The following is a 26,099-nucleotide window of genomic DNA, read 5'->3' on the forward strand; positions in this document are numbered from 1 at the left end:
ATAACTGAGATTTTTATTGTTTTTTTATCAAATAATTTTTATTTTATTTTTATAGCGGAAAACCAGTGTCCCTGATGATGACACTGTAGAACTACGCAGTTACACGGATATGGTTACAATTCAAATATACCAGAGTTCTGAAGTTAGAGCTATACTCAACACTAGTTTACTGTGCACAATTGCACATTTTATTTAGTAGAAAGAAGTGAGAAAATGAGCATAAACTAGAAACTCAATGTAAGATTATGAAAGGGTAACATACTGTAATGGTGTTTTGGATGTTTTAACCCCTTTACAGCCAAGCGTTTTTGTCATAGATGTCACCCAGCCAAGCATGTTGTGACCGTTTTATTTACAGCCCCTTGCCAGAACACATAAATGTATTTTCAAGCTAAGAAAATGTTTTCTTTTTTTTTTTTGTAAAATCATGTACACACAAAATAATGAAAAAATGAAAGATTTTAGTAATTCAAATAATATATGTAGTCTACCTTGACGGTTTTACATAGTTGCATTATATTCTAACTACATTTGCCATGTGCATGCCTGCATAATAAACTTTGTCACTATCACACTGACATAATGAAAGAAACAAAAAACATGGTGTAAAGCCAAAACAGTAACCGTTATTTTCACAGATTATATCAAATATAAAATAAACAGAGATAATTAATATATACTACAGAGATTACTGTACATAGGATGTTACAGTTTATACATACTTCCAAATAAATTTATTTCCAAAATTTAGAATAGCACAAAATTAATTTGATGTTTTTTTTTTTTTTTTTTTTTTTTTCCTTTGAAATAGAAAATACAATTAGAAAGATTTTATTGGGCCAAAAAACAACAACAACAAAAAAAAAAAACTGATGAGGGTCTGTGAGAGACTGAATTCATATCCTAGCCTTTTATTTAATGTATTATGCCTGTATTTGCATCGTTTTTTTACTGTTTGTATGTCAATGTAATATACAATGTCCTGTATCTCACTGTATTTAAAGTATTATGCATTGTTCCTCACTATCTTTTAAAGTGCTTTGTGATGGCGGTCCACTATGAAAGGTGCTATATAAAATAAAGATTGATTGATTGATTGATTGATAGATAATAAAAGCTACTATCTTCAAAGCAAACAGCCTAACAATCAAGCTCAGTAAGTAAACAGACAAGTCTGGCAGATTTACAAAAGACTTTATGCAGTATGCTGAAGAAACTTTATGGCACTGAGCGTCGTTCACGCAGTTTTGTCTCCTGTGGGGGAGGACGATGGGAGGAGAGAGACAGGTATTCTGACATCACGGGCGTAAAACTCAGCTTTGGTAGAAGTGTTCAGTTGAATCGGTATAATAGGTTAACCCATTGTGTAATGGATACATTTCTATTTCAGGGAACCAGGGTTATGATAACAACTAGGCTTGCTACTATTCAACTTTTTTTTTTTTTTTTGCCAAATTGACAATTAATACCAATGTTTATTTTTGGAAGAATTTACATCTTTTTTTCAATCTTTATTTTTCAACTGAGCAGAGAATGGGTGAAATTGACCTTTATGCTTAAAAAAGACCAGACTCTTTAAGCCACTGAGAAACGTCTTTTTGCACGATAGTGAGGATCAATGCATAATACATTAAATACAGTGAAGTACTGGGCATTGTACATTAAACACAACAGTAAAAAACAATGCAAATACATTAATAGAGTTTGACAACTTGCTGTATAAGAATAATGAAGAAACATCAAAATTGAATTGAACATCTTTATACAGTCGTTCTTGCAAGACAACTTCACATTGATTGACATTTAAACTGTATATTTAAAAGAAAACAGTAAATAAATGAAAAAATACACTTACATGCTGAATGCAGTAATTACAGACCCCTTCTCTTGAAAAACATTTCCAATGTACATTGCTTCATATTTTTCATGCTTTTCTCAGTGCACCCTGTTTCAGTCTTGTTACCTCCTCACACCTGTTGCAATGGTTGCAGTTTTTGTGAAGATGGCACCAGTTGCATACTGCACACATGATTCAGTGAATCAGCCTTATCTTCAAATTAGCCTACCAAGGTCTTTGTTTTCACTTAGAGAATAACACATTCACACTGGAGAAAGCTCATTGTCAATCATTACCAAGATCGTTTTATCCGGGTAGATTTTGTAAAAGTGATCGTTCTAACAGGGCTAATTTCCACTGAAAAAAAAAACTGTTCTTGCTGCTTGGATCTTAAAAAAAAAATGGTGTTTCGTTATAGCGAAGTAGTTGACACACAGATATATATATCTATATATATATATTTATATATATATATATATATTATATATATATTAATCAAAAAAAAATGGTAATGTAGGTACACAAAAATGTGAGTAATTGATAGAAAATCAAGCTGAAGGACTGGTAGTCCGAATTGGCCTGATATAATTGATTTTTTTTTGCACCTACATTACCTTTTTCTTTTTGATTTTGCACTTTATGGTACACTGTTGATTTCCTTTTTAAAATTATATATATGTGTGAATAACCTGTGTTAAAAAAATAAATAAATAAATCTCCAACAAAATGTATGCGTTAATCACAGAAATTAACTGTAATTAATTGACAGCCTCTGAAGTTTTAGCAGATCCCACCTATTAGTCACTGGATCTGTAATAGTTACCCAAAACAGGAAAATAAAAGGCTGTGGGGACACTTGTCATAGAAATGTTATCCATCACTGTCGTGGTATTAGCCACATCAATGCCTTATCTGAGCTCAAAGATGAGTTCTCTTGTGCAATTGCTGTGTCCCTGAGAACGTAATAATTTGTTCTCTTAACATTTTCAGAAGGTGTTTATTAGCTTTTACCAACATTGAGCTTAAGATATGCTGTGTAAGAAAGTAATTATGGGCTCATAGTTTATACTCTTGTGCTCAGTAAGCTTTTTCAGGCATGCAGGCCTATATCGAATAATGTTGGGTTGCAATTCTGCATAATCTTCAGTCAGCCTGATTTTAGACCCTATTGTTCCTTGTTATCCTGTTAGAACAATACTTATATATATAAGATAGCCATATAATATATATATATATATATATATATATATATATATATATATATATATATATATACAGTGCCTTGCAAAAGTATTCAGACCCCTGACCAATTCTCTCATATTACTGAATTACAAATGGTACATTGAAATGTCGTTCTGTTCGATATTTTTTTTTAAAACACTTAAACTCAAAATCAATTATTGTGAGGTGACATTGGTTTTATGATGGGAAATATTTTTAAGAAACATAAAAAACTGAAATATCTTGCTTGCATAAGTATTCAACCCCCACACATTAATATTTGGTAGAGCCACCTTTCGCTGCAATAACAGCTTTAAGTCTTTTGGGGTAAGTATGTACCAGCTTTGCACACAGTGTCGGAGTGATTTTGGCCCATGCTTCTTGGCAGATTTGCTCGAGGTTGTTCAGGTTGGTTGGACGACCCTTGTGGACCGCAATTTTCAAAAAGTGCCACAGATTCTCAATGGGATTGAGATCAGGACTTTGACTGGGCCACTGTAGGACATTCACCTTTTTGTTTTTGAGCCACTCCAATGTTGCTTTGGCCTTGTGTTGGGATCATTGTCCTGCTGAAAGGTGAATTTCCTCCCAAGCTTCAGTTTTTTAGCAGACTGAAGCAGATTCTCTTGCAGTATTTTCCTGTATTTTGCTCTATCCATTCTTCCTTCAATTGTAACAAAATCGCCCAGTCCCTGCCGATGAGAAGCATCCCCACAGCATGGTGCTGCCACCACCATACTTTACTGTAGGGATGATGTGTCTTGAGGCATGGGGCAGTGTTAGGTTTGCGCCACACATAGCGCTTTGAGTTTTGGCCAAAAAGCTCTATCTTGGTCTCATCTGACCACAAAACCTTTTCCCACATCGCAGCTGGGTCACTCTCATGCTTTCTGGCAAACTCTAGATGTGCTTTCAGATGGTACTTTTTGAGTAACAGCTTCTTTCTTGCCACCCTCCCATACAGGACAGTGTTATGCAGAGTTCTTGATATGGTTGACTGGTGCACCATTACTCCACTCCCAGCCACTGAACTCTGTAGCTCCTTCAAAGTGATTGTTGGCCTCTCTGAGGCTTCTCTCACAAGTTTCCTTCTTGTATGAGCGCTGAGTTTTGAGGGACAACCTTTTCTTGGCAATGCCTGGGTGGTGTGATGCAGCTTCCACTTCCTGATTATTGATTCAACTGTGCTCACTGGGATATCCAAACACTTGTATATGATTTTGTACCCTTTCCCTAATCTATGAATTTGTATTACTTTATCTCAAACTTCTGTAGAATGCTCTTTGGTCTTAATTTTCCTTCAGATTCACAGCCTTACCAATGATCCTTCAACAGTGGGGTTTTTATCAAGAAAATGTGATAGCAACTGTAATAGTTCACAGGTGGAGGCTAATGGTAAGGTAATTGTGTTCTCGTTAGGGCAATTTCTTTCATCGGTGCAAACTGGCAGCTTCCACAGCACAGGGTTTGAATACTTATGCAAGCAAGATATTTCAGTTTTTTATTTTTCTTAAAAATATTTTCCAACATAAAACCAATGTCACCTTACAGTAATTGATTCTGAGTTTCAGTGTTTAAAAATAAAATATCAAACAGAACGAAATTTCAATGTACCATTTGTAATTCAGTAATATGAGAGAATTGGCCACACACACACACACACACACACAGTGCCTATAGCAAGTCTACACCCCCTTTGAAAATGTTCACCTTTTGTTGCCTTATAGCCTGGAATTAAAATGCATTAAATTATTATTTTATTTTATTTTTTTTCCTTTATCTACACATCCTACCCCACAACTTCCAAGTGAAAAAAATATTCTAGAAATTTGTAGAAAATTAATTCAAAATAAAAACTGAAATATCTTGGCTGGGTAAGTGTCCACCCCCCTTGTAATAGCAGCCCTAAATTAGCTCAGGTGTACCCAATTGCCTTCAAAATCACACACCAAGATAAGTGGCCTCCACCTCTGTTAAATTGTAGTGATTCACATAATTTAAGGATAAATTCAGCAGTTCCTGTAGTTCCCTCTGCTTGGTAGTACATTTCAAGGCGCTTTCAAAAGAACTCCAAGACAAAGTTGTTGAAAGGCACAGATCAGGGGATGGGTATAAACAAATATCCAAGGCCTTGAATACCCCTTGGAGCACGGCCAAGACGATTATTAAGAAGTGGAAGGTGTATGGCATCACCAAGACCCTGTGTAGATCAGGTTGTTCCTCCAAACTGGATGACTGAGCAAGGAGACTGATGAAAGAAGCTACCAAGAGGACAATGGCAACTTTGCAAGAGCTACAGGCTTTTATGGCCAAGACTGGTCAAAGTGTGCATGTGACAACAATATCCCAGGCATTCCACAAATCTGGCCTGTATGGTAGGGTGACAAGAAGGAAGCCATTACTCAAGAAAGCCCACCTTGAAAGTATGCAAAAAAAAAAAAAAAACACTCAGGAGATTCTGTAGCCATGTGGCAAAAAGTTTTGTGGTCTGACGAAACTAAAATTGAACTTTTTGGCCTAAATGCAAAGCGTTATGTTTGGCAAAAACCCAACACAGCGCATCACCCAAAGAACACCATTCCTACTGTGAAGCATGGTGGTGGCAGCATCATGTTATGGGGATGTTTCTCATCGACAGGGACTGGGGCACTTGTCAGGATAGAAGGGAAAATGAATGGAGCAAAGTACAGAGAAGTCCTTGAGGAAATCCTGCTGCCCTTTGCAAGAAAGCTGAAACTCGGACGGAAGTTCACCTTTCAACACGACACTGACCTTGAGATGCCCAGTCAGAGCCCCGACTTAAATCCAATAAAAAATTTGTGGCATGCCTTGAAATTTGCTGTCCATCAACACTCCCCAAGGTACTTGACAGAGCTTGAACAGTTTTGTAAAGAAGAATGGTAAAATATTGCCAAAGCTAGGTGTGCAAATTTGGTGGAGAATCATTCTAACATGCTCACAGTTGTAATTGCTCAGGGGGTTGGAGGCTTATCCAATTATGATCTTTCAGTTTTGTGTTTTTAATATATAATTTTTTTCTCATTAAAAACGTTTTGCCCCTTAACAGTGTGTAGTATGGTGTGTACATAAATGGAAAAAAATCCTCATTTAAATGCAGGAAACTCTGAGGCACTGACACAACAAAATGTGAAAAAAGTTCAACCTGGTATAGACTTTCTATAGGCACTGTATCAGTGTTTGCTCCAGGACCTTTAGGGGGACATTTTCTTCAGTGAGGGGGTCAATATGTTTGATGATTCAGAGCCAACCACCTTTTCTTATTTATGTTTGTTTTAAATATGCCAACAGCGTTTACTGACCTGTTGTTTCTGAAGAACAAAAAATAAAACTGTAAAGCTGTAGATACAACCAACGCGTCTTTACAATACTCACTGTCACTTTTGGGGAATATATTGGGAAATCTGTCACAGTGATGCTGGTGTATCACTGAGTAAAGGATATTCATTGTACCAAATCACTTTAGAACAGGGGGTTTCAATCTTTTAAAGCTGCATACCCCTTTCCAAAAAAATGTAGTAATAATAAAATGAAAACAGAAATAAAGGTCTGTACAATAACAAGATACAACAAAGCACACAAGCCTTGGAGTGTGTGATGGATACAATTATAAAAGTTACAGTATTATAATGGAAAGAAATATATTTACTTTTGGATAAAATTGTCCCTCAAACAGGTTTCTAGTTGTTGGAAACATCAACATAATTTTATTGTAATTACTAATTAATTAAAATCAGCAAAACCTCTATGCTAGCCTCAGTCACTGAGAAATGACATAGGACTATTCCATGATAACAAATGGCAATCATGTATTTTTATTGATAATAAAATTACAGAAAAGAAGCTACACATCTCTACAGCTGACCTAATTACAAAAACATATTAGCATTTTTTAATTCTTGGTGACTAAAACATACAGTACTTATGCTAATTAAAAAATAATAAAATGCTTACCTAGTATCAGTGTGATGGATGTCACTGCTTGTTACCACACAAATCACTGATGATGGCAGAGAAATTGGAGAGAGCTTCAGTCGCAAGACATTTTTAATCTCTGACGGTATTTCATCTTAATCACCCTTTGCTAGTAATGTGCTAGTATTGAGCCAACACCATATTTTTTTCACTGGATTGAAAGATAAAAACTCTTACACTCAAACCACACGTAACGACTTGTCAAATTAGACTGCAATGCAATACTTTGGTTTCTGATTGGCCATACATTCTGTATTTTGAAATTAACCAATAGTACTTAAGTTACAATAAACTTTAATCGGGTCATTGAAAAAATAAATATCGATTTGCATATACGAACACACACAGGAAATAAAATGAGTTAAAGACTAGGCTTTTAGTTTTTTAAAATATGTATTTATTTATTTATTTATTTATCCCAAAGACAGACTGCAGTAACCACCCAACTGTTTATATGTCATTTAAACAGGGCTTATTTAAAATGTGCGTATTTAATATGTAAATTATGTGTGCACTGAACGCACCGTCGTAGCACATCAGTCTGTTAATGATTAAACGTTGATTACATGACACAAGTTTGCAATAGATTGGCAAGTGGTACTGAATATTGCGTTGTCCGCCATCTCAGAATTTTTCTTTTGAAGTCCGCTGCATTAAAATAAACCACATTACCAACTAACAGTTTAATAGTATTTAAATGCCATTGTCCTGACTGGTACCTTCCAGCTGCCCCTTTATTTTGACAAATTCCTTGTAAAAATTGGTATTTTTTTTCTTGACATTTTTCATTCTTAGCCCCCAAGTAAATATTTTAGGCAGTTTTCCAAAACAATTTTTGCTTTATTTTTACAACGTTGGTGTTGTTAATATGATAAACACGTATATCTGCTTCAGGTAGTGTATTTAATTTTTTCAAGGTTAAACGATGGCCCGTGTTACACAGAACACTAAAAATAAAATGTAAAATATACAATATGTATTTTGTTTGTTTTGTGGGCATGTTAAGAGAAATTTAGCGGGACATTTTTTTTTTTTTTATTTCAGGGGGCCATTGGCGCGGCCTATATATAATATGACTAAGCAAGATGAAACACAAGTAAACATTTCTAATATTCATCTTGCCTTAAGCATCTGTGCTTTGCCAATATGGTTTCTGTACCATTTTATATTAATTGTTACTGAACAAAAAAAAAAATCGGATCCACCGTGAATTGTATCGATGCTACTAGCATTGTGAGTGTCTGCACTATCTGAGCTGCACTGTGACTTTGACCAGTCATACCATCTATGTCACTGCTGTCAACCACGTGTCTGCTTGAAAGTAGAAACGTGCCTTTTAAATGTATTCCGCATATTCTCAGTGGAGTTTCTACATACACTGATCATGTTATTTATATATGTGCATTCACACATTTGAAATACTGTTTATGCTGCACATTTCTAATATTGAGACGATTTAAGATTATTTATTTATTTATTAGCAGACACCCTTTTCCAGGGCCACTTACAATCACAAAATATCACATTATAAAATTTCATATTAAAAGTTATCACATTATAAAATATAACATTATAGAATATCACAATACAAATAAGAGCAGTTATAAAAGTATGATAAGATTACATTCAAGTAAGAGCAAAATAAAGAATACAGTAAACAGATGTTATAAACTGCAAGAGTTACACATCGTTCTGTCTCGTTGCTATTTATGGCAAATCTATAGATCTCATGCGTCACCCCATTTGTTAATAATGATACGTCAAATTTTGCACAAAAACGAATGCTGTTTCCCCTTATCAAAGTATGCTTTTTTGTGCCCAATGTAATCTAGATGAATTGTACAATCCTAAGAATTATATTTTGTAAGCTTTATATAATAATATTTTCAGAAATTATTATTACAATTAATACAACAGATTTCATTGTCTCTTTAGCGATATGTAGTGACTTTAGAGCTCTGTAAACGTAAAACTACTCAAACATACTTAAATATTTTAAGACAGACGTGAAGTGGACAAAAAGTTATATTAATATATTTATATGCTTTTTGACTGATGAATACTGAGATAATTTTACATCGATTTCAAAACTACTGCAGCACACACAGCCCTTCCCAACAACGCTCTGTTCACTCTTCCTACTTTTGGGTCGGGACCCCCAGTTTGAGAAACACTAATTTAAACAACAACAGTGTTTAAATCCTCCACACTTTAGATAAATTGAATAGACACCTCTGACAAAACAGCAATTTATGTCACTGACCAGTCAAGTTTACTAAGTGGTACAAGTGGTCTTGAATATTGCATTTCAGTTTTACGCTTCCCCTTTTGATAATTTAAATTAGGGTCACAATCTAATAATGCTTCATCTGTGTCCATTCTTATAAAAAAAAAAAAAAAAAAAAAGTCATGATGCAGCCCTAACAAAACTTATTACTCTTGCTTGAAATTAAAGCATGGAACATGGAGCTAGTTTAGAAAATTATTATTACAACTGGACAAGAGAGCAGGGTTGAAGTTGCATAAAATAAAATGTTCTGTATTTGAATCTCATTTTTCACAAAGGAAAGGGTGGCCTTAAAAAAAAAATTGCAAATTTATCAAACACCAAAATAAACGATAAAAAATGGTTTAAATAAAAAAAAGCATCAAACATGGTGCATGTACTGATGTACAACTGTCCAAAAATGTGAATGAAAAACCTCACCGTAATAATATTGTATTATAAAGTTTTGTATATGTAAGTAGCAGGAATTGAAAATGTTAAATATTTAAATATTATTATTAATAATAATAATAATAATAATAATAATAATAATAATAATAATAATAATAATAATAACTTGTCCAAGTCTATGTTTGCTATTCATTTTCTTTTATATTTCCTAATTTGGGGACTTCCATGTATTTTGTGGCCTAAGTACATTTTGGAAATGTTCACAATGGAACCAAATTTAATCACATAAGATAATTAAGGCCAAAACTAAACTATGTGCTGTCGATGATTTTGATAACAAAGATGTCTTACACTGATAATTGCTGTGAGTTGGAGAGTACCTACTTCTTGGCAAAGTGTTTGAGTGGGAAGCACTGATGCATTTTGATGACTACCATCTAACCTTCTTCAACCTGTCTGTCTCTTCCTGTTAAAGCTTCATCTGTCTATGAGATGAAGTAATACTCAATGACTCTGAATTACCTCACCACTAGTCATTCTAAATCAGTGTAGCGTTTTAACTTCACTCCCTTTCTAGCCAGATACTTTTGAAGACCTAGACAATTTGATTACAAAAAATAGGATTTGTATATATATAGACAATGTTATGGAATCGTTTTAGCCAAATCTTGAGATGTTTGCCTTTTGATTTGAGAGAAATTAGAACCATTTGCTCGAGCAATGAGGGCAACAAGGATTTGCCTACAACAATGTCAGTGGAGGTGCGCTGTTTCCACAGAAACACTCTATTGCAGGATTACGCTGTACCAATCAGCCCTTAGCCTATAGCCAACAATATATGTTCCCAGAAATTAGAACTAGTTACTGTGCCAAATATAAGAATATCTAAACTATTTAAGTACAGAAGGATTAAATGAAAAGCACATAACTTGCTCTATTTTCTTAACACAAGAAAAACTAGTTTCTCTCCAATCAGGACATGAAATCAAGCTTGCAAAAAGCCCCAAAAAAACAAACAAAAATGCAGCACTTGCACAGGCAAGCGTGCACAATTCAATTCAACAACCACAACAAACAATTCATTCAGAATTATTAATATTAACATCCCCCATGAATTCACTGACCATAAGGTTGCAATGTTCCATTTGTTTAAAGCAATCATCCAGTACAACAAAAACAAAAAAAAATACAAGACGTGGGCTTTTTTTTTTACTCATGTCTTAGTTGACCCCCCCAACTTCAGGATTGTGTTTTGGGGTATAAATTTGCAAATAGGGTATAAATGTATAAATGGAGAATATGATTCTATTGTATTTTGAATTGGATATCTCATATAGAGGCACCTTAACTTGTTGTGAATTGGCACTCTGTTTAGCCCATACTGCGTGGTGTATGCTAATTAGAAGGTTACTCCATCATATTTTTGCATCTATTAAGTTTAGTAAATAAGATGCTGTGGCAAAGTGGTGAATACGTGCAGGTGTATGCAGTGCAGAGTGGATTAATCACACGGACAATGATACACAGGTGCAAGGGTGTTTATTAATGATTATAATGTCCAGAGCCTTGTGGCAAAACCTGTAAACAATAGTAATGATGGAAGTGGTACAGCGGCGTGTATCACTTCTGTTTATAAATCCCACGGGTTTGACCTGCAACCAAAAGACCCGTCTTTTATCACCCACACGAAACACAAACACAGACACAGTTCCTACAGTGCGTGAATTAAGTGCTCGTGGTGCAAAGACAGTTACGCAGTGTAAAGTGAGTGTTGATGTCCGGGTTTAATGCTGGCCTGCGGCTGCAGCTCCGGATCATGCTAGTACTCTTGAAGACAAACAACACAAACAAACAGTGTTACAAGACAGACTAACACTCAGAACACTCACATTTTTACTCACAAATTACGGGCTCCTTCTAGGTCGTTGCTAACCAACCATATACAAAGGAACAGATCGCTTAAGCTACACCTCCTATTTATACCCTCGTCCATGACCCCAAGGTTAACGAACGCATCCGCTCCTGCAATCCTCGGATGCCACGCCATCAACCATCCGGGTCAGTGAGCTTGGGTGCCGTAGCTCCACCCCCTTCTTATATGGCCGACTTCCACCTACCGTATGGAATAAATTGTCATGCCATTTGATTAAGGGTACTCTGTTCCTTCTGACATTCACTGTGTGGTTTATGGTATTCACACATTGACAAGAGGTTTTCTGTTAACAGAAAAAAAAAAACAGCTGACATTGCTTGAATGCCGCCTGACGAACCTTCGAAGGTTCAGAACTACCGTTGAATTCCTGGCTAGCGAACGAACCTCCGAACACAAATTAATAATAATAATAATAATACTAATAAATAATAATAATAATAATAATAATAATACAGATAAACACAGGGGCGGGGTTTACTTCTTCAAAAGGAGCTTTAAAATTTAGCATTTTAGTCTCCAAGTGTGTTGAATTTTACAGAAAGTGAATCTAAGCAACAAAAAAGTTAAGACTTTTTCTACCCATAGCAAGTTTCCCTGTAAGCACTTTTCAGTAGGAACATTTTTCAAATTCTTACTTATTTTTTGAGCAAAGCTCTGTGTCAAAAAAAGCATGCCACCATACAAACTGCCTAAGTTTTATAATTAAGATTATTATTTTACAGCAGTAAAAGTGAAATGATGTGTAGGATGAAGGTTTTATGGAACTAGTTTTCATGGTGTAAGATTTTACAAAGCGAATATATTAATGACATAATTAGACTGTTGATAACTTTCTTTTTATCCTAGTTTGCAGTGACCTGGAACTCAGGGAAGTGGTGAACAGATTGAGGGACTGGTTCAAGGTGCTGCATGATAATGGAAACCAGAACAAGAAAACCAGAATAATTCAGAGACCAGAACGAAGTCGTAAGTTGCAACCTTGTCTTTATTTTAAAAAGCTCTCCGTACTTACTGTGCCACACAAATAATTGACATACTCCTATATTATAAATGGACATTGATTACAGTACAGAGACATATCAAAAGCAAATAGGCACCCAGAACATAAATGCTTGAAATGTTCATGTTTATACCTACCTAAAATAAAGGAACAAAGGCAACGTCACTGGTACCAGTTAATACCTTGTGGATCTCCTTTGACCTTATGTGAAACACAGACTGGTCTGGCATCCCCTGAATGAGATCTTCCACTGGGGTGTGTTGTTAGTCTTGAGGGCTGAAACTCTTCTGGATTTGGGTGAACATTTCTGAAGGATGACACTTTTTGATCAGGTTCATATGCAACAACTGACTTGCTACCAAGATCTGTTTCCACTGGTTGACTGAACGTGCTCTCTGTGCAGAGTTGCACAGAGTGTTCAATACTTGGCTGTATCGTGCTGCTGACCACTCGCCACCTAGGGGGTTTACTATATGTTTATTGTTTAGGATGCTTGCTGGTGTAAGTATTATTCAGATTTCATTATTTAATGTTTTAACATTCTAGGAAATTATTACAACTTTTTTTACATTGCATAGCAGCTGATAAATATATTTATTTTCTAACTACCTAGTGTCTGGAAATCGGCTTATGCTACTCCTCTATTAAAAGCTGGAAATCCATCTGACTTGAATAATTACAGACCAATTTCCAATTTGTCAATTTTGGCAAAAATTTTGGAATCCTTGGTCAGTAACTCAATTGAAATGTTATTTGGATGCAAATAAAAATGTAAGCAGTATTAGTCTGGTTTTAGATCAAGTCACAGTGCCATGACTGCAGATTTGAAAATTAGGGATGACATCAAAATGGCGCTAGATAAGAAATCAACATGCATGTCTTTGTTTATTGATCTCTCCGAGGCTTTTGATACGGTTAATCATGCATTAATCGAACAAAAGATTATTGAGTGCCGGTATTGGATTGCAAATGTCTGGGTGGTTTTCAAAATTACCTTACTAATAGATCACAGATTGTTAAACATGTAACTCTAATGTCAAATCCTGTTTTGTTAAATAAGGGTGTTCCTCAAGGATCTATTCATGGTCCGTTATTGTTTATTCTATATGTTAATAATGTTGGTGACAACTTTAAATACTGTAGGTACCATCTCTATGCAGGTGATACCATTTTATATGCATGTAATCCCTCTCCTTTGGCAATCAAAAATGTGCAATCTGATTTTGACTCCATTCAACAAGCTTTAATTAATTTAAAGCTTATTTTAAACTCTATTAAGGCAAAAGCTGTGGTATTCTCTGCTACACGGGCAAATGATACTCTTGATTTAACTTTAATTATTGTACATAACAAAGCCATTGAGTTAGTTGACAACTATAAATATCTGGGTATTTGGCTGGATAGTAATCTCGATTTCAATGCCCCTATTGACCATATTGCAAAAAAAATTAAATTAATGAAAGGTTTTCTGTATAGACTCAAATCTTGTTTTTCTGTAGTTACAAAAACAATCTTCTATATTTCTACTACAAATTGATTATGGTAACACAGTTTATAGGTTTGCATCACCCTTAACATTAAGCAAACTGGATCCCATATTTCATGCAGCCTTGAGATATATTACGAATTCAAGTTACAGTACTCATCATTGTGTGTTATATGGTTTGGCTGGCTGATCTCTTTGGTATATATACATTTTTTTTATACAAGGCTGTTCTATGTAAGCTACCTCCATAAATACATGAACACTTGTAGTAAGTACAGTCTTAGATTGCACTCATTTTGTATTTTACGTTTCCTAAAGTGCGTACTGAGGTTGCAAAAAGGTCATTTGCTTATTTTGCTCCGTGGTCTTGGAATGACGTCCCAAATAGCTTTAGTCCTGTTTAAGAGTAAACTGCATGATTGTCTAATTGAGAGCTTGTTTTAAGTAGTTGATTATACATGACACTGATTGATTGTCACTAACTGATTGTTTATTATGTTGAGTATGTCTTGTCTGTGTTTTAAATGTATTTTCTTATTTCTTATCAGCTTATTTTCTTTTATTTCTATATTTGTATGTTTGTATTGTAATATGTTTTATTTTAATGCTGCTACCGTTCTTGGCTAGGTCTCACTTGCAAAAGAGGTTTCAATATCAATCTGATTTCCTAGCAAAATAAAGGTTTTAAAAAAAACAGGTTTTAAAATGACACAGTTGCCTTAAAGCACTCTCATTATTAGGGCTGCAACAAAGTGTATTTTTTGACCATCAAGGGTTTGGAACACATTAGCAAAGGAAGGTTCAAACCTTTGATGGTACTCATTTGCATAATTTACTGGTGAAGTCACCATAGCTACTTGTTTATATTTGTTTGAAAATCCTATTATTTTATGGGTAATCCATATAAATGGAATAAAACATTCACATGTAGTTTAAAAATATGTTATGTAGAACAGTAATCATGTTTTTATAATTAATAACAATAAAAATACACATTGTTTATTTACACGTAATTGAAGATGTTTGTGATACATACAGTAAGCTTGCATTGCACAACTGCAGCAGACAAAGCTTTATTTAACAGTCACCGTTCCAGGCAGGCTATCAGTCACATTTTACTATGACTGAAAATTTGAATAGTAATAATAATAATATTAACTTACGCTTGTCAAGTGACCCCAGAGATTGGTTATGCCTCCATGATATGAGAATTGCACAGTTTGCATTAAGCTCTTATTTTGATCGTCTGGGCATTTAACAAAAAAAATCCCAAACAGCAGAGAGGTTTCGAGACATTTCTTTCAATGCAACTTACGCTATACAACAAGATGGAGAATGAAGAAAGTAAAGGTTTGCTTCTGGATAACACGAGCTAGAGGGGGGAGGGATGAACGGTGGTCAGTTTTCAAAATTAAAATAATTTGTGTTGTCGTATATTTTAAACATATTTTAGCATAGCACTTCTCGTACACTAGATATTCAGTACAAATTTTCCTGAATCACTAGACCGCTATAGGTACCACTCCAGTGCTTTGGATACTGTGACCTTTACCATATGGAGTTGCTACGTATAATGATTTGGTAGAGGATTTTAATGCAACAACTTTTGTTTACGTAATATGCATTATATGAATATGAATTTTGCATGTAAGTGACATTTAATGTGTGATTTATAGTATTCATATATTGTCAAACCGTTTTTGTTAACAGGAAAAAAAAAAAAAACACAGTGCCAATGGCATCTGACAAACCTTCGAAGGTTTAAATCTTTGAATCCCTGGCTAGGCGAACGAACCTTCTACTCATTATTAATATTTTTTTTTCTTGCCTTGTTAATGAATTTGTTGAAGTCTATCCTTTCCTCTCATTAGCTCTGTGAGCTAATTGAAGTATAACATTAGCATAGATTCTTTCACCTGCAAGATAAGCGGTGCCAAATCAAAGCACTGCAGAGCAAATGTCTGGGTATGCGCAAATGCAAATCTGTTTAAAGCCACAGGTTAATGCAGGAACTGTTATATAAATTGAAAAACATTAGAAGATTTATGAATTGATAGAACCATCGTGCATTTCTACAAATAAAATTGGTCCACAAACCAAAAATTGAGATAACCTGTAAACGTAGGTTTGAGGCGAGAGTGTATTAAATGGAATGTCCAGACAGTAATTTATGTGTACAAAAATAAAATAATTTATTTTTATTATCTATACACAACAAAATAATTAAATAACAAAAGAAAACAAAATGGTGTGAGGGAAGGAGTGCAGGGGTGAAATCCAAAACAAACCGTGATGACTCGTCTTTAATCGTCTTCGTGGAGAACCATACATAAACAAAAAAAGACAAAAGAAAGAAGTGTTTTTTTGTTTTAAAAATCCCGCTGCACCAACCTAGTCTCTCCCTCCACCCGTTACTCCTCCTATTTTACTTTCGGACCAACCCCGAACACAGTAGTACGTTCCCTTTAGTATGTAATGTCCCGCCTCTGTAGTCAGTGGAACACCAATCCCCAACTGACAAGTGTCCTTATCCTTCACTTGACTCCAGTGGCTGGAATTTACATACTCGTACTTCCGCCCCTCACCAAGGTGCCGCCCCTCAAAAGATGACTTTTGCCATGGTCACAAGATCTTGGTAAGGGAAGTCCCGAGTTGGTTTGATGCCATCTACTGTCGGGAGGCTGAATCACAGACCGAAATCCCTTTGACTCATCACAGTAGGTCACACACTAATCTCAAATACTGGCATCCAAATATAAAGCTTCTGGCTGAATTATTATTAAAAAAATCAAATGTTTGGTCTAAATATAACACTGATATCACACATATTATAAAACAAATTAGTTGATGTTGACTTTTTTTTTCTTCTACCGGTATTCTTTTTTATTCATATTTTGTGCTTTTAATGAAAATATAACTGCTGTACCCACAGTTGTATGACATATTAGTAAATAAATATATTTTGTGATGTGTGGTTATTACATTGCAAGCTTAACTTTTGCATTATTTAATATATAATTAGGGCTTCTGTTTTTCGTTTTTTACAAATGTCATTTTTTGGTGTTAGCTTTTTTCGAGTTTTACGTAAATCGCTTTTTTTCGGGGCTTTCACTTTTTACATTCTGTATGAAATGATTGCTTTCGTTTACTTTCCAAAATTCTTGGGTGTTTAGTTTTTTTGGTCACAATATGTATTATCTCGACAGTACTTGCTCACTTCGTGTAGCTTCTTTCATTTGCTGTCTTCCAAATACTTATGGTAATGACCAGTTCTTCTGGGGTTTCTGTGTGTTTAGGCGTTTACATTTAGGAATTTACATTTCTCCACGAACTGCAATTCTATTTTAAATTCCACAAGCTTGTAAATGCTCCCTATGGACCTGTAATATAGCTTTAAATATCCGTAGCAAGAACACGCAATCCTCCAATAGAAATGCAGGAATGTGCTGCTACTCAGCAGTTCGGGTGGGTTTAAAGTATTCAGAACAAATCAATGCGAGATACAAGTCAGGAAGACAGGACATTGCCAACTTTTTTTTTTGTAGGTTACTGTATTTTATTTTTATTTCATGGGGAAAGGGGTCAACGAATTGAGTAACCATTTCCAGTGTTTTTCCAGTGTTTATTGGATATGAGCTGATGTAATTTTTTTGTATTGGGGGTGTGTTATTGGTTTTTCTAAGTCAAAACCAAAAATCAGAAGCCCTGTATATGTGTATGTTTTGTATGTTTTTATTTCAGTGTGTGTTAATTTAATGTAAACAGTGTTAGATCTTTATACCACCACCACTTAAATCATTAACACAATAAACACCTCTCACAGTGCAAGTTTAGTATATTTCTTTCTGTTACAGTTACAAAGTACAGTCACATGTTGCAGTGCTAAAAGACTAGTAACATTATAGTAAATATTTAGACTGGAAGTGTTGTTCTGTTACATTTTACGATTTGTTCTTTACCTTACGGGTTTGGTGAAAAAAAAAAAAAAAAAAAAACTCATAATCCTGTTAAGATAAGGTGAACATGACTGCACATAGTTATCATTGACACACTGAGCGCCCTACAGTGAGATTGGAAGAGAGAAGAGAAAGGTAGCTATAACATAAATGTATCCGTATTTTTGTCCCAAGTACACTGACACTATTGCTACACATGATCATACAAAATAATAAAACATGGATTTTACTGAAAAAAAAGTATCTTATTATTAGAGACCTTGACATGAATCTTCAACTTCTGAATTTGGATGATAAATTAGCAAGTACCATCAGCACAAAGTTGGCTGTAGATAAAGGCATCATGTAAATCACCCAAGTAAATGGTTAATTTCAATTATTTTAAGGAGTTCTATACAGTGTAGACACATACACTGCCAGGCCCTTAATAAAAAATTATATCCTTAAAGTTTTTATTTTAATAAATATGGTAAGGACATTTTTTCTTTGGAGACTTTCTTCACAAACTGCTGTTTGGTTTTGAATCATCTGTTTATTTAATTATTTAATGAATGTTTCTGTCTGTTTTTGCACACTTTAGGGTTTGATACAAGCATCCTGCCTATTTGTAAGGACTCTCTTGGATGGATGTTTAACAGACTGGACACAAACTATGACCTTCTGTTGGATCAGTCAGAGCTTAGAAGCCTTTACCTTGACAAGTATGAGCACTGCACCAAATCATTCTTTAACTCTTGTGACACGTACAGAGATGACTTGATTTCCAATAACGAATGGTGTTACTGCTTTCAGAGACAACAAGGTAAGTATCTCCAGCCTTATGTCTGCCTCATGTTGCTGTTATCATTTGTTTTTGTTTATTTTGTTGTCTTTTTGTGTTGCATTAACATTATAACAACATAAATCAGTACAGTAATAGCTCCCACTCATCCAGGAGTAATTATTTTTTTTACATGCTCTGAATACTAATGTTGTTCTAATCTCAGCTAGTCATCAGTGTTTTGTTTAGTTTTGTGGAAAGGAATGTCTTAGTAGAAAAGATAACTATTTGACGTGCACAAAAAATACATTTTTTAAAAGTTTAACTCAATTGTAGTTAAAGTTGAAATAAATTAGCATGTGTCAGCTGGTATGCATATTTGAAGATATATTCCTATACTGGGATTTCCCAGAGTAACCTAATGTCTTTCAACATGAGTATCTCTCTTCTCATAACGTTTTGAATGTCATTCCAGATCCTCCATGCCAGATGGAACTCGCCAATATTCAAAAGCAGCAAGCAGGGAAGAAACTCCTAGGTGAGTCATAAATCAATGTTTTGAAAGATAATATTACACTTACAATAAATCCAATGATGGAGGAAGATAAAATCAATAATAACTGAAAGAAGTCTGAAGACAATTCTGGCAACAACATGTGTTACATTATTTTAATGATATTGCATTTGTTTTTATTACCCTTTTCTAAATAGTATTAAACCATAATAGACAACTCTGCGCACCTCTGTCTTGCAAACTGTGAAAGGCTATTGATTATGTATCCCACTTAAATAATTTTTTTCTTAACGCCTCTACAAATTGCAATCATAAAAATATATTTAAAGATACATATGGCAGAAATGATTCTAGCCTAAATATAATACATGCTATTACTAACACATCAAACTAATGAAATCTGAAATGGCACTGTTTATTTTTCATGTATTCATGTATTGATTTCATGCAGTGTTTAATATTTAATCTCCATGTCCTAGTTTTTAAAAATGAATTAATTATGCAGTAAATATCACTTTAACAACATACTTGTGTAATGTCTGCATTAATTACAAATTAAAATCATTTTACCATGAAACTATATATATCTAGATATAATATATTATATATATATATATATATATATAGATGCTATATATATCTAATATATATATATATATATATTATATATATATATATATATATATATAACTAACCTTACCCTTTTTTTTCTAGAAAAATTTGTTTGTCAAAAGAGAAGAGAGAGTATGTATGTAAACAGTTACAGTTTCTCTATTATCTATTGTTCCAAGTCTGGTCTTTGTCTTCTGAAATTGAATAAAAATAACGGTGGTTCAGACCAGGCCCAACTGAAGGTCACTTTAACAAAATAAAGGTACGATTTGTAGTCAGGAAACCAGTCCACTGATGTTTTATTCCATGCTATTATGCCTTTATACGAGGTGACTACAAATACTAGGGTGTGTGAACTCATCAGCTGCAGAGTCACTTACAACAACCTCTCACCCGAAAAACAGCACAAAGAGGTTAAGTAACTTGCTCAGGGTCACACATTGAGTCAATGATTGAGCCAGGATTTCATCCTTGGGGAATTCTATGACAGAATATTAAAAAAAAATGCAACACAAAAAATGAGAAACTCTGCATCAGAAAAGGCAACTTCTGCAGTATTTCTATAAGCTGGGCTGAGCTGAGTGGGGTACGGAGAGGGGTGATGCTGGGACACCAGAATCACTGTTGAGCCCTCTTGATGTGTTATCAGCTTGTATGCAAAACACTGAGGACAGAAGATGCCCACTTGAAGACCCCCGAGATGTATCCTACTTAGCTCAATCAAGAACGTTGTCATGCTGATGCGCTGGGGAGACCGCACTGTGGTTGACCCCCTGAGCCAGCATCGCAGCTGTTGTGTGTGCTGATGCGCTGGGGAAGCAAAATAAGCTGATCCCTGGAGCCAGCATTACACTTCAGCCATCAACACCAGGCAGAAGGATATCTTCATCAACAGATGGTAAGAAACGCAAATGGACGAAGATGTAAATGGATCACATTAGTTTACTGTAAAGCTACTTCTTAGTTGGTGCTTATCTTGGCAAGAGCCGAGTTCAAATCAGCATGAAGTTTTAACATCTACTCTCATGTAATGGAAATCATGAAGATCTGGATACGTCCAGTGACTGCTGTGAATAGTACAGCTGGCAACAAGGGAAAGACCTCGGAGAGACAGCTGACAGGAGGAAAGAGACCCCATTGGGGCTGGCAAGGGTTAGCTCTATGTTTTCAAAGGTAAACAGGATGCTGGAGACACCCGCCAAAGGCTTCTAAGAAATTAAAGAGAAAAATACCTCTAGAGTCTGCAAGAGCAGGGGTGGAAGATACTCAACGTTGGATAACATGGTTAACAACTTAGGAACGGAAACAGATATGAGAATGGAGTGTACTTCACAAAAGACTAGTTCAAGAGCTGCAGTTAGGAAAGACATGGAACTCCAGATTTGTGTTTGCGGCTGGACCAAGGCAACAACAGTCAGGGGTTTGAACATTCATCAAGGGAGAATAAAATGCTTGAGGGAGAAAGGACAAGGGCCTCGCATTGATCAGTACTTCTTACAAAGTCACTCAAGTCAGTCGAATGAAATCCAGCGACAGGAAGCACACCACAGTTCGTAGGATATCAGTACCCCTGTTACAGACGTGAGGAGGACTTGCATGGATACAACTAGTAATGAACCTAATGATCTTTGCAAACCCGGTCAGAAGAACCAGCTTAAGAGAGAAAAGAACCTCAACGGACACAAGCCTGGAGTTAAATGGCCAAGAGCTTGTAAGAAAACTGTGTGGGACACAGTAAATACAGATCTCTGTTTTACTTTGGAAAGGTTAAGTGGAACAGTTGAAAAGAAGCTGGATAAATTTGGGGATATCATCTACGCATATGGAAGCAAGAGGTTTGGAATTAAAAAAAGGAAGGAAAAAGTACAAACTATTCTTGGAAAATCTAGACAGCAGCAGGAGATTGAATGTTTAGTTAGAGAAAGCAATGGAGAATAGCAGAACAAAGTCAGGCGGGACTCATTCTGTTACAAAGGGTCATAAAAGATAAGCTTGCAATATTGCGCAGAGCTGAGCGCCTATGGAAATGCTACAAAAAGAAGGAGTATGCGAGAACTAACAGCTATAAAGATCCATTCAAATTTGTAAAGAAGATATTCAACAGTGAGAAAAATGGTACACTAAAAGCATCTAAGTTTGAGCTGGAGAGATATTTGGAGGAAACATACAGATTCAAAAAGGCAGGAGCCTATGTCAATTCCTTCAGACATCCCATCTATCAATCCATCAGAAGACCAATTGGAGGACTGTGAACCTAAGTGAAAAGAAGTAGAGCAAGCTGTGAAAAAAGCAAGGGCATCATCATCATCTCGAGGGCCTAATGGAGTTCCGCACAGAGTGTACAAGAGTGATTCAGGAGTTCTACGAATCCTGTGGAAATTGATGAAAGTGGCATGGGAAAAACAGGTTGTGCCAAGAGCATGGCGCCAAGCAGGTCTAGTCCTCATACCAAAAGAAAAAGATTCTACAAGCATCAGTCAGTTTTGCCCTATTTCCCTATCAAACATAGAAGGCAAGATTTTCTTCAGCATTGTTGCTCAGAGATTGTTAACCCACCTATTAAAGAATGGTTTCATTGACACTTCAGTACAAAAAGCAGGCATTCCAGGTTTCCCAGGATGCTTAGAACACATCAGTGTAATCTGGCAACAAACAATCCGCTAAAAAGGAGAGGAAGGAGCGCCATGTGACATTGTTGGATTTGGTTAATGCATATGGTTCGGTGCCACATGATCTTCTTTGGGCAGGGTAGTGGGAGAAGAGCGCTTGGGTTCTGGAATGCGACTACCACCAATTCGAGCATACGTGGATGACATGACAACAATGACTACAATAGTAGCCTGCACTAATCGGTTATTGGGCAAATTAACCAATAACATTGAATAGGCATGAATGCATTTCAAGCCCACTAAATAAGTGAGCATCTCTATAATTAAAGGTAAAGTAGTAGATAAAAGGTTCTACATTAATGGTGAGGCATTACCAACAGTGTCCGAGAAGCCAGTGAAAAGTCTAGGGAGATGGTACGACATGATCTAGAGGACACAATTCGTGTGGGAGAAGTTAGACAACAAGCAATGGAAGGGTTGAAGAGCACAGACAGCAGCGCTTTACCGGGCAAACTGAAACTCTTGTGCTTTCAGTTTGGTCTACTGCCAAGACTGCTGTGGCTACTGACTGTATACAAGGTTTCCTTGACAACAGTTGAAAAGCTGGAAGCTTTAATCAGTTCATATGTCAGGAAATGGTTGGTAGTTCCACTCTGTCTCAGTGGAATGTCTTTATGGCAAAGGAATACTGCAGCTACCAACCTCTGCTCTGACCAAGGAGTTTAAGTGCGCCAAAGTCTGACTTGAAATGACATTAGTAGATTCACGTGACAAATGCGTAAGGGAGGCAGCGCCTGTGTTGAAAACTGGAAGAAAATGGGCGGCAAAGAAAGCTGTGGAAGATGATAAGGCTGCCCTTCGAATCAGAGATATTATGGGCCACGTTCAGCATGGAAGAGGAGGTTTTGGTCTCAGTTCAGCTCCTCCCACATGGCACAAGGCAACCCCAGCTCAACGGAGGAGGCTGGTAGTCAACGAGGTGCAAAAGCAGGAGGAGAGGATCAGTGTGTAAAGGCTGTTTGTTAGTCCAAGCAGGGAGAATGGATGAGATGGGAGAGTGGAACAATGCAAGATCGGCTGGACAATGGAACAGAGCAGGATCAGTTTCCTCATCAGATCAACATATGATGTTCTCCCATCACCATAGAGCCTAAACCTCTGGGTGGGTGAGGATCCCTCATGTCCTTTCTGTTCATCACCTACAACATTAAGGCACATTTTGACAGGATGTAAGGTGGGTCTTAGCCAAGGATGGTTTACTTGGCGCCAGGACCAGGTGCTGCGATGTTTGGCCTTAGCATTGGAAGTCAAGCATAACCTGACCAAAAAGTTTCCACCAGTTCCATCAAAGCATTACACACAAAAGACAATATTCCTCCGTCCATGAGAGCAACCACCAAGAAAAGGTGTTAAAACCAAACCTCGCCCAGGACAACTGAAAGCTTCTAGAGACTGGAAGATGCTGGCATATGTTGGTTGATGGCTTATTTTTCCACCTGAGATTGTCACCACTAACCTTCGACCAGACAATGTCTTGTGGTCTGGATCAGCATGCCTTGATCATCTGGTAGAGTTAACAGTGCCATGGGAGGATTCTGTGGATGAGGCATATGAGAGGAATTGAAACTTCGGTGTTCTCAACTAGCTGCTAAAGTGGAACAGTGAGGATGGAGAGTCCGAGTTTACCTAGTGGAGGTGGGTTGTCGAGGATTTGTGGCATACTCTACAACGCGGTTTCTCAGAGATGTCACGTTCAGTGACCAAGAGTTGTGTCGCACAGTGAAGAAGTTATCTGAAGCAGCAGAAAGGAGCAGCAACTGGCTGTGGTTGAGATGGAAAGATTCTGGATGGGGACCTCAAGCACAATAGAAAGAAAACAACGCTGACGTATGGGTAAGTAAGTTGGGCTGAGCTGAGTGGGGGATGGAGGGGGTATTGTGGGCTAGTCGTCGAAACACAGAGGATAGCAGGTGCCCAATTGAAGACCCCAGAGAGACACCCTACTTAGCTCAATCCAGATGGTTGTAATGCTGACGCTCTGGGGAGACCACACTGTGGGTGATCCCCGGAGCCAGCATCGCAATCGTTGTGTGTGCTGATGCGCTGGGAAGGCAAAATAAGCTGATCCCTGGAGCCAACATTACACTTCAGCTATCAACACCAGGCAGAAGGATATCTGCATCAACAGATGGAAAGAAACGCAAATGGATGGAGATGCAGATGGATCACATTAGTTTACTGTAAAGCTACTTCTTAGTTGGTGCTTATCTTGGCAAGAGCTTTCAAATCAGCATGAAGTTTTAACATCTACTCTCATGTAATGGAAATAATTTCTTTTCACAAAAGATAACATGGAGATTCATATACTTTTACATATTAAAGTGTCATAGCACAATTAAAATGGTTTCTGTGGTAGTATTTTTTAAAGTTCAGCGAGACTACATAAATTTAAATTTCCAAGTGCACTGAACCAAATGTCAAAAACAAAATTAGCATGGTGAAACTTTATCCTTCATAAATTCATATACGAAAGCAACATCCAGTATCAAAACTGTAATTCTATATAATAAACCCATCTCACTCACAATAAACAAACTTGAATTCCTACAGAGTAACATTCTCAAATGTTAATTCTTTTTTTAGATTTAATTTAAAACACATTGAATATTGAACATAATAAAGTTAGTGTAATGCACTTGTATGTTATGTTTGTTGCAATTTATTTGAGAGACTTTCAAAATTTGGATCTTTACCATATAGCTCCGTGGTACCAAATGTTGTGTAAACTTACCCTTTCTGTAAGTTGTAACGTGCTGTATTAATGACTGCCTTTGATAAAAGCATCAGCTAAATGATTGGGTGGTGGTGATGATGATGATAATAAAAAAAAAATAATAATAATAAATAATAATAATAATAATAATAATAATAATAATAATAATAATAATAATATAATAACGGGTGCACCGATAATCGGTAGCGTATCGGCATGACACCGATATAAGGGGAAAAAAAACACAATCAGCTATCAGCAGTTTTTGTTATTTTAGCCGATAAGGTACACCGATATTCATGCTTCAGTTTCTTCCAGCACAGAATGTAATGTTTGGTCAGGCGCGCTTACTATTGACACAAGAACACTGAGACACTCATTTTCCCAGTGCTGTGTAACATGCAACCAAAATGCAGTAAATACGTCTCAAAATAGCGGTGTTTGGATTTTTTTTTTGTTTTAAATATCTAAAGACAGCAACAGGATAGCGCGCTGTGTGCAGAACAGGCTTGAGGCTACATTAAATCCAATGAGTACTGCGAGTAGAATATTATTCTGATGCTTATTTTGCAGTCGGATATTTTCATCTTTTTGTTTTTGATTAAGTGAACAATTTTTGGGCTGCAGTTTATGCTTAAAATAAGACTATTTTTTTTCCTACTGTACAGTGTAGGTCAAAGTTAGACAGCAAGTGACTATAAAAAATGCCACATTATATATGTTTTCTA

At 36.1% G+C, this 26,099-nt stretch overlaps 1 protein-coding gene across 3 annotated transcripts in view; it reads left to right on the forward strand.

Moving 5' to 3' along the window:
- Positions 1-26,099, forward strand: part of LOC121322814 (testican-3-like) — a 70,942-nt gene that overhangs the window by 38,509 nt on the left and 6,334 nt on the right. For all 3 annotated transcript variants that reach the window (XM_041263150.1, XM_041263139.1, XM_041263159.1), the window contains 3 exons: positions 12,508-12,627; positions 18,684-18,905; positions 19,339-19,401. In XM_041263150.1, the coding sequence (XP_041119084.1) occupies positions 12,508-12,627; positions 18,684-18,905; positions 19,339-19,401 (405 nt within the window). The remainder of the gene's footprint in view (positions 1-12,507; positions 12,628-18,683; positions 18,906-19,338; positions 19,402-26,099) is intronic.

Source organism: Polyodon spathula, chromosome 1, assembly GCF_017654505.1.
Source record: "Polyodon spathula isolate WHYD16114869_AA chromosome 1, ASM1765450v1, whole genome shotgun sequence".
In the NCBI taxonomy this organism is placed as follows: domain Eukaryota; kingdom Metazoa; phylum Chordata; class Actinopteri; order Acipenseriformes; family Polyodontidae; genus Polyodon; species Polyodon spathula.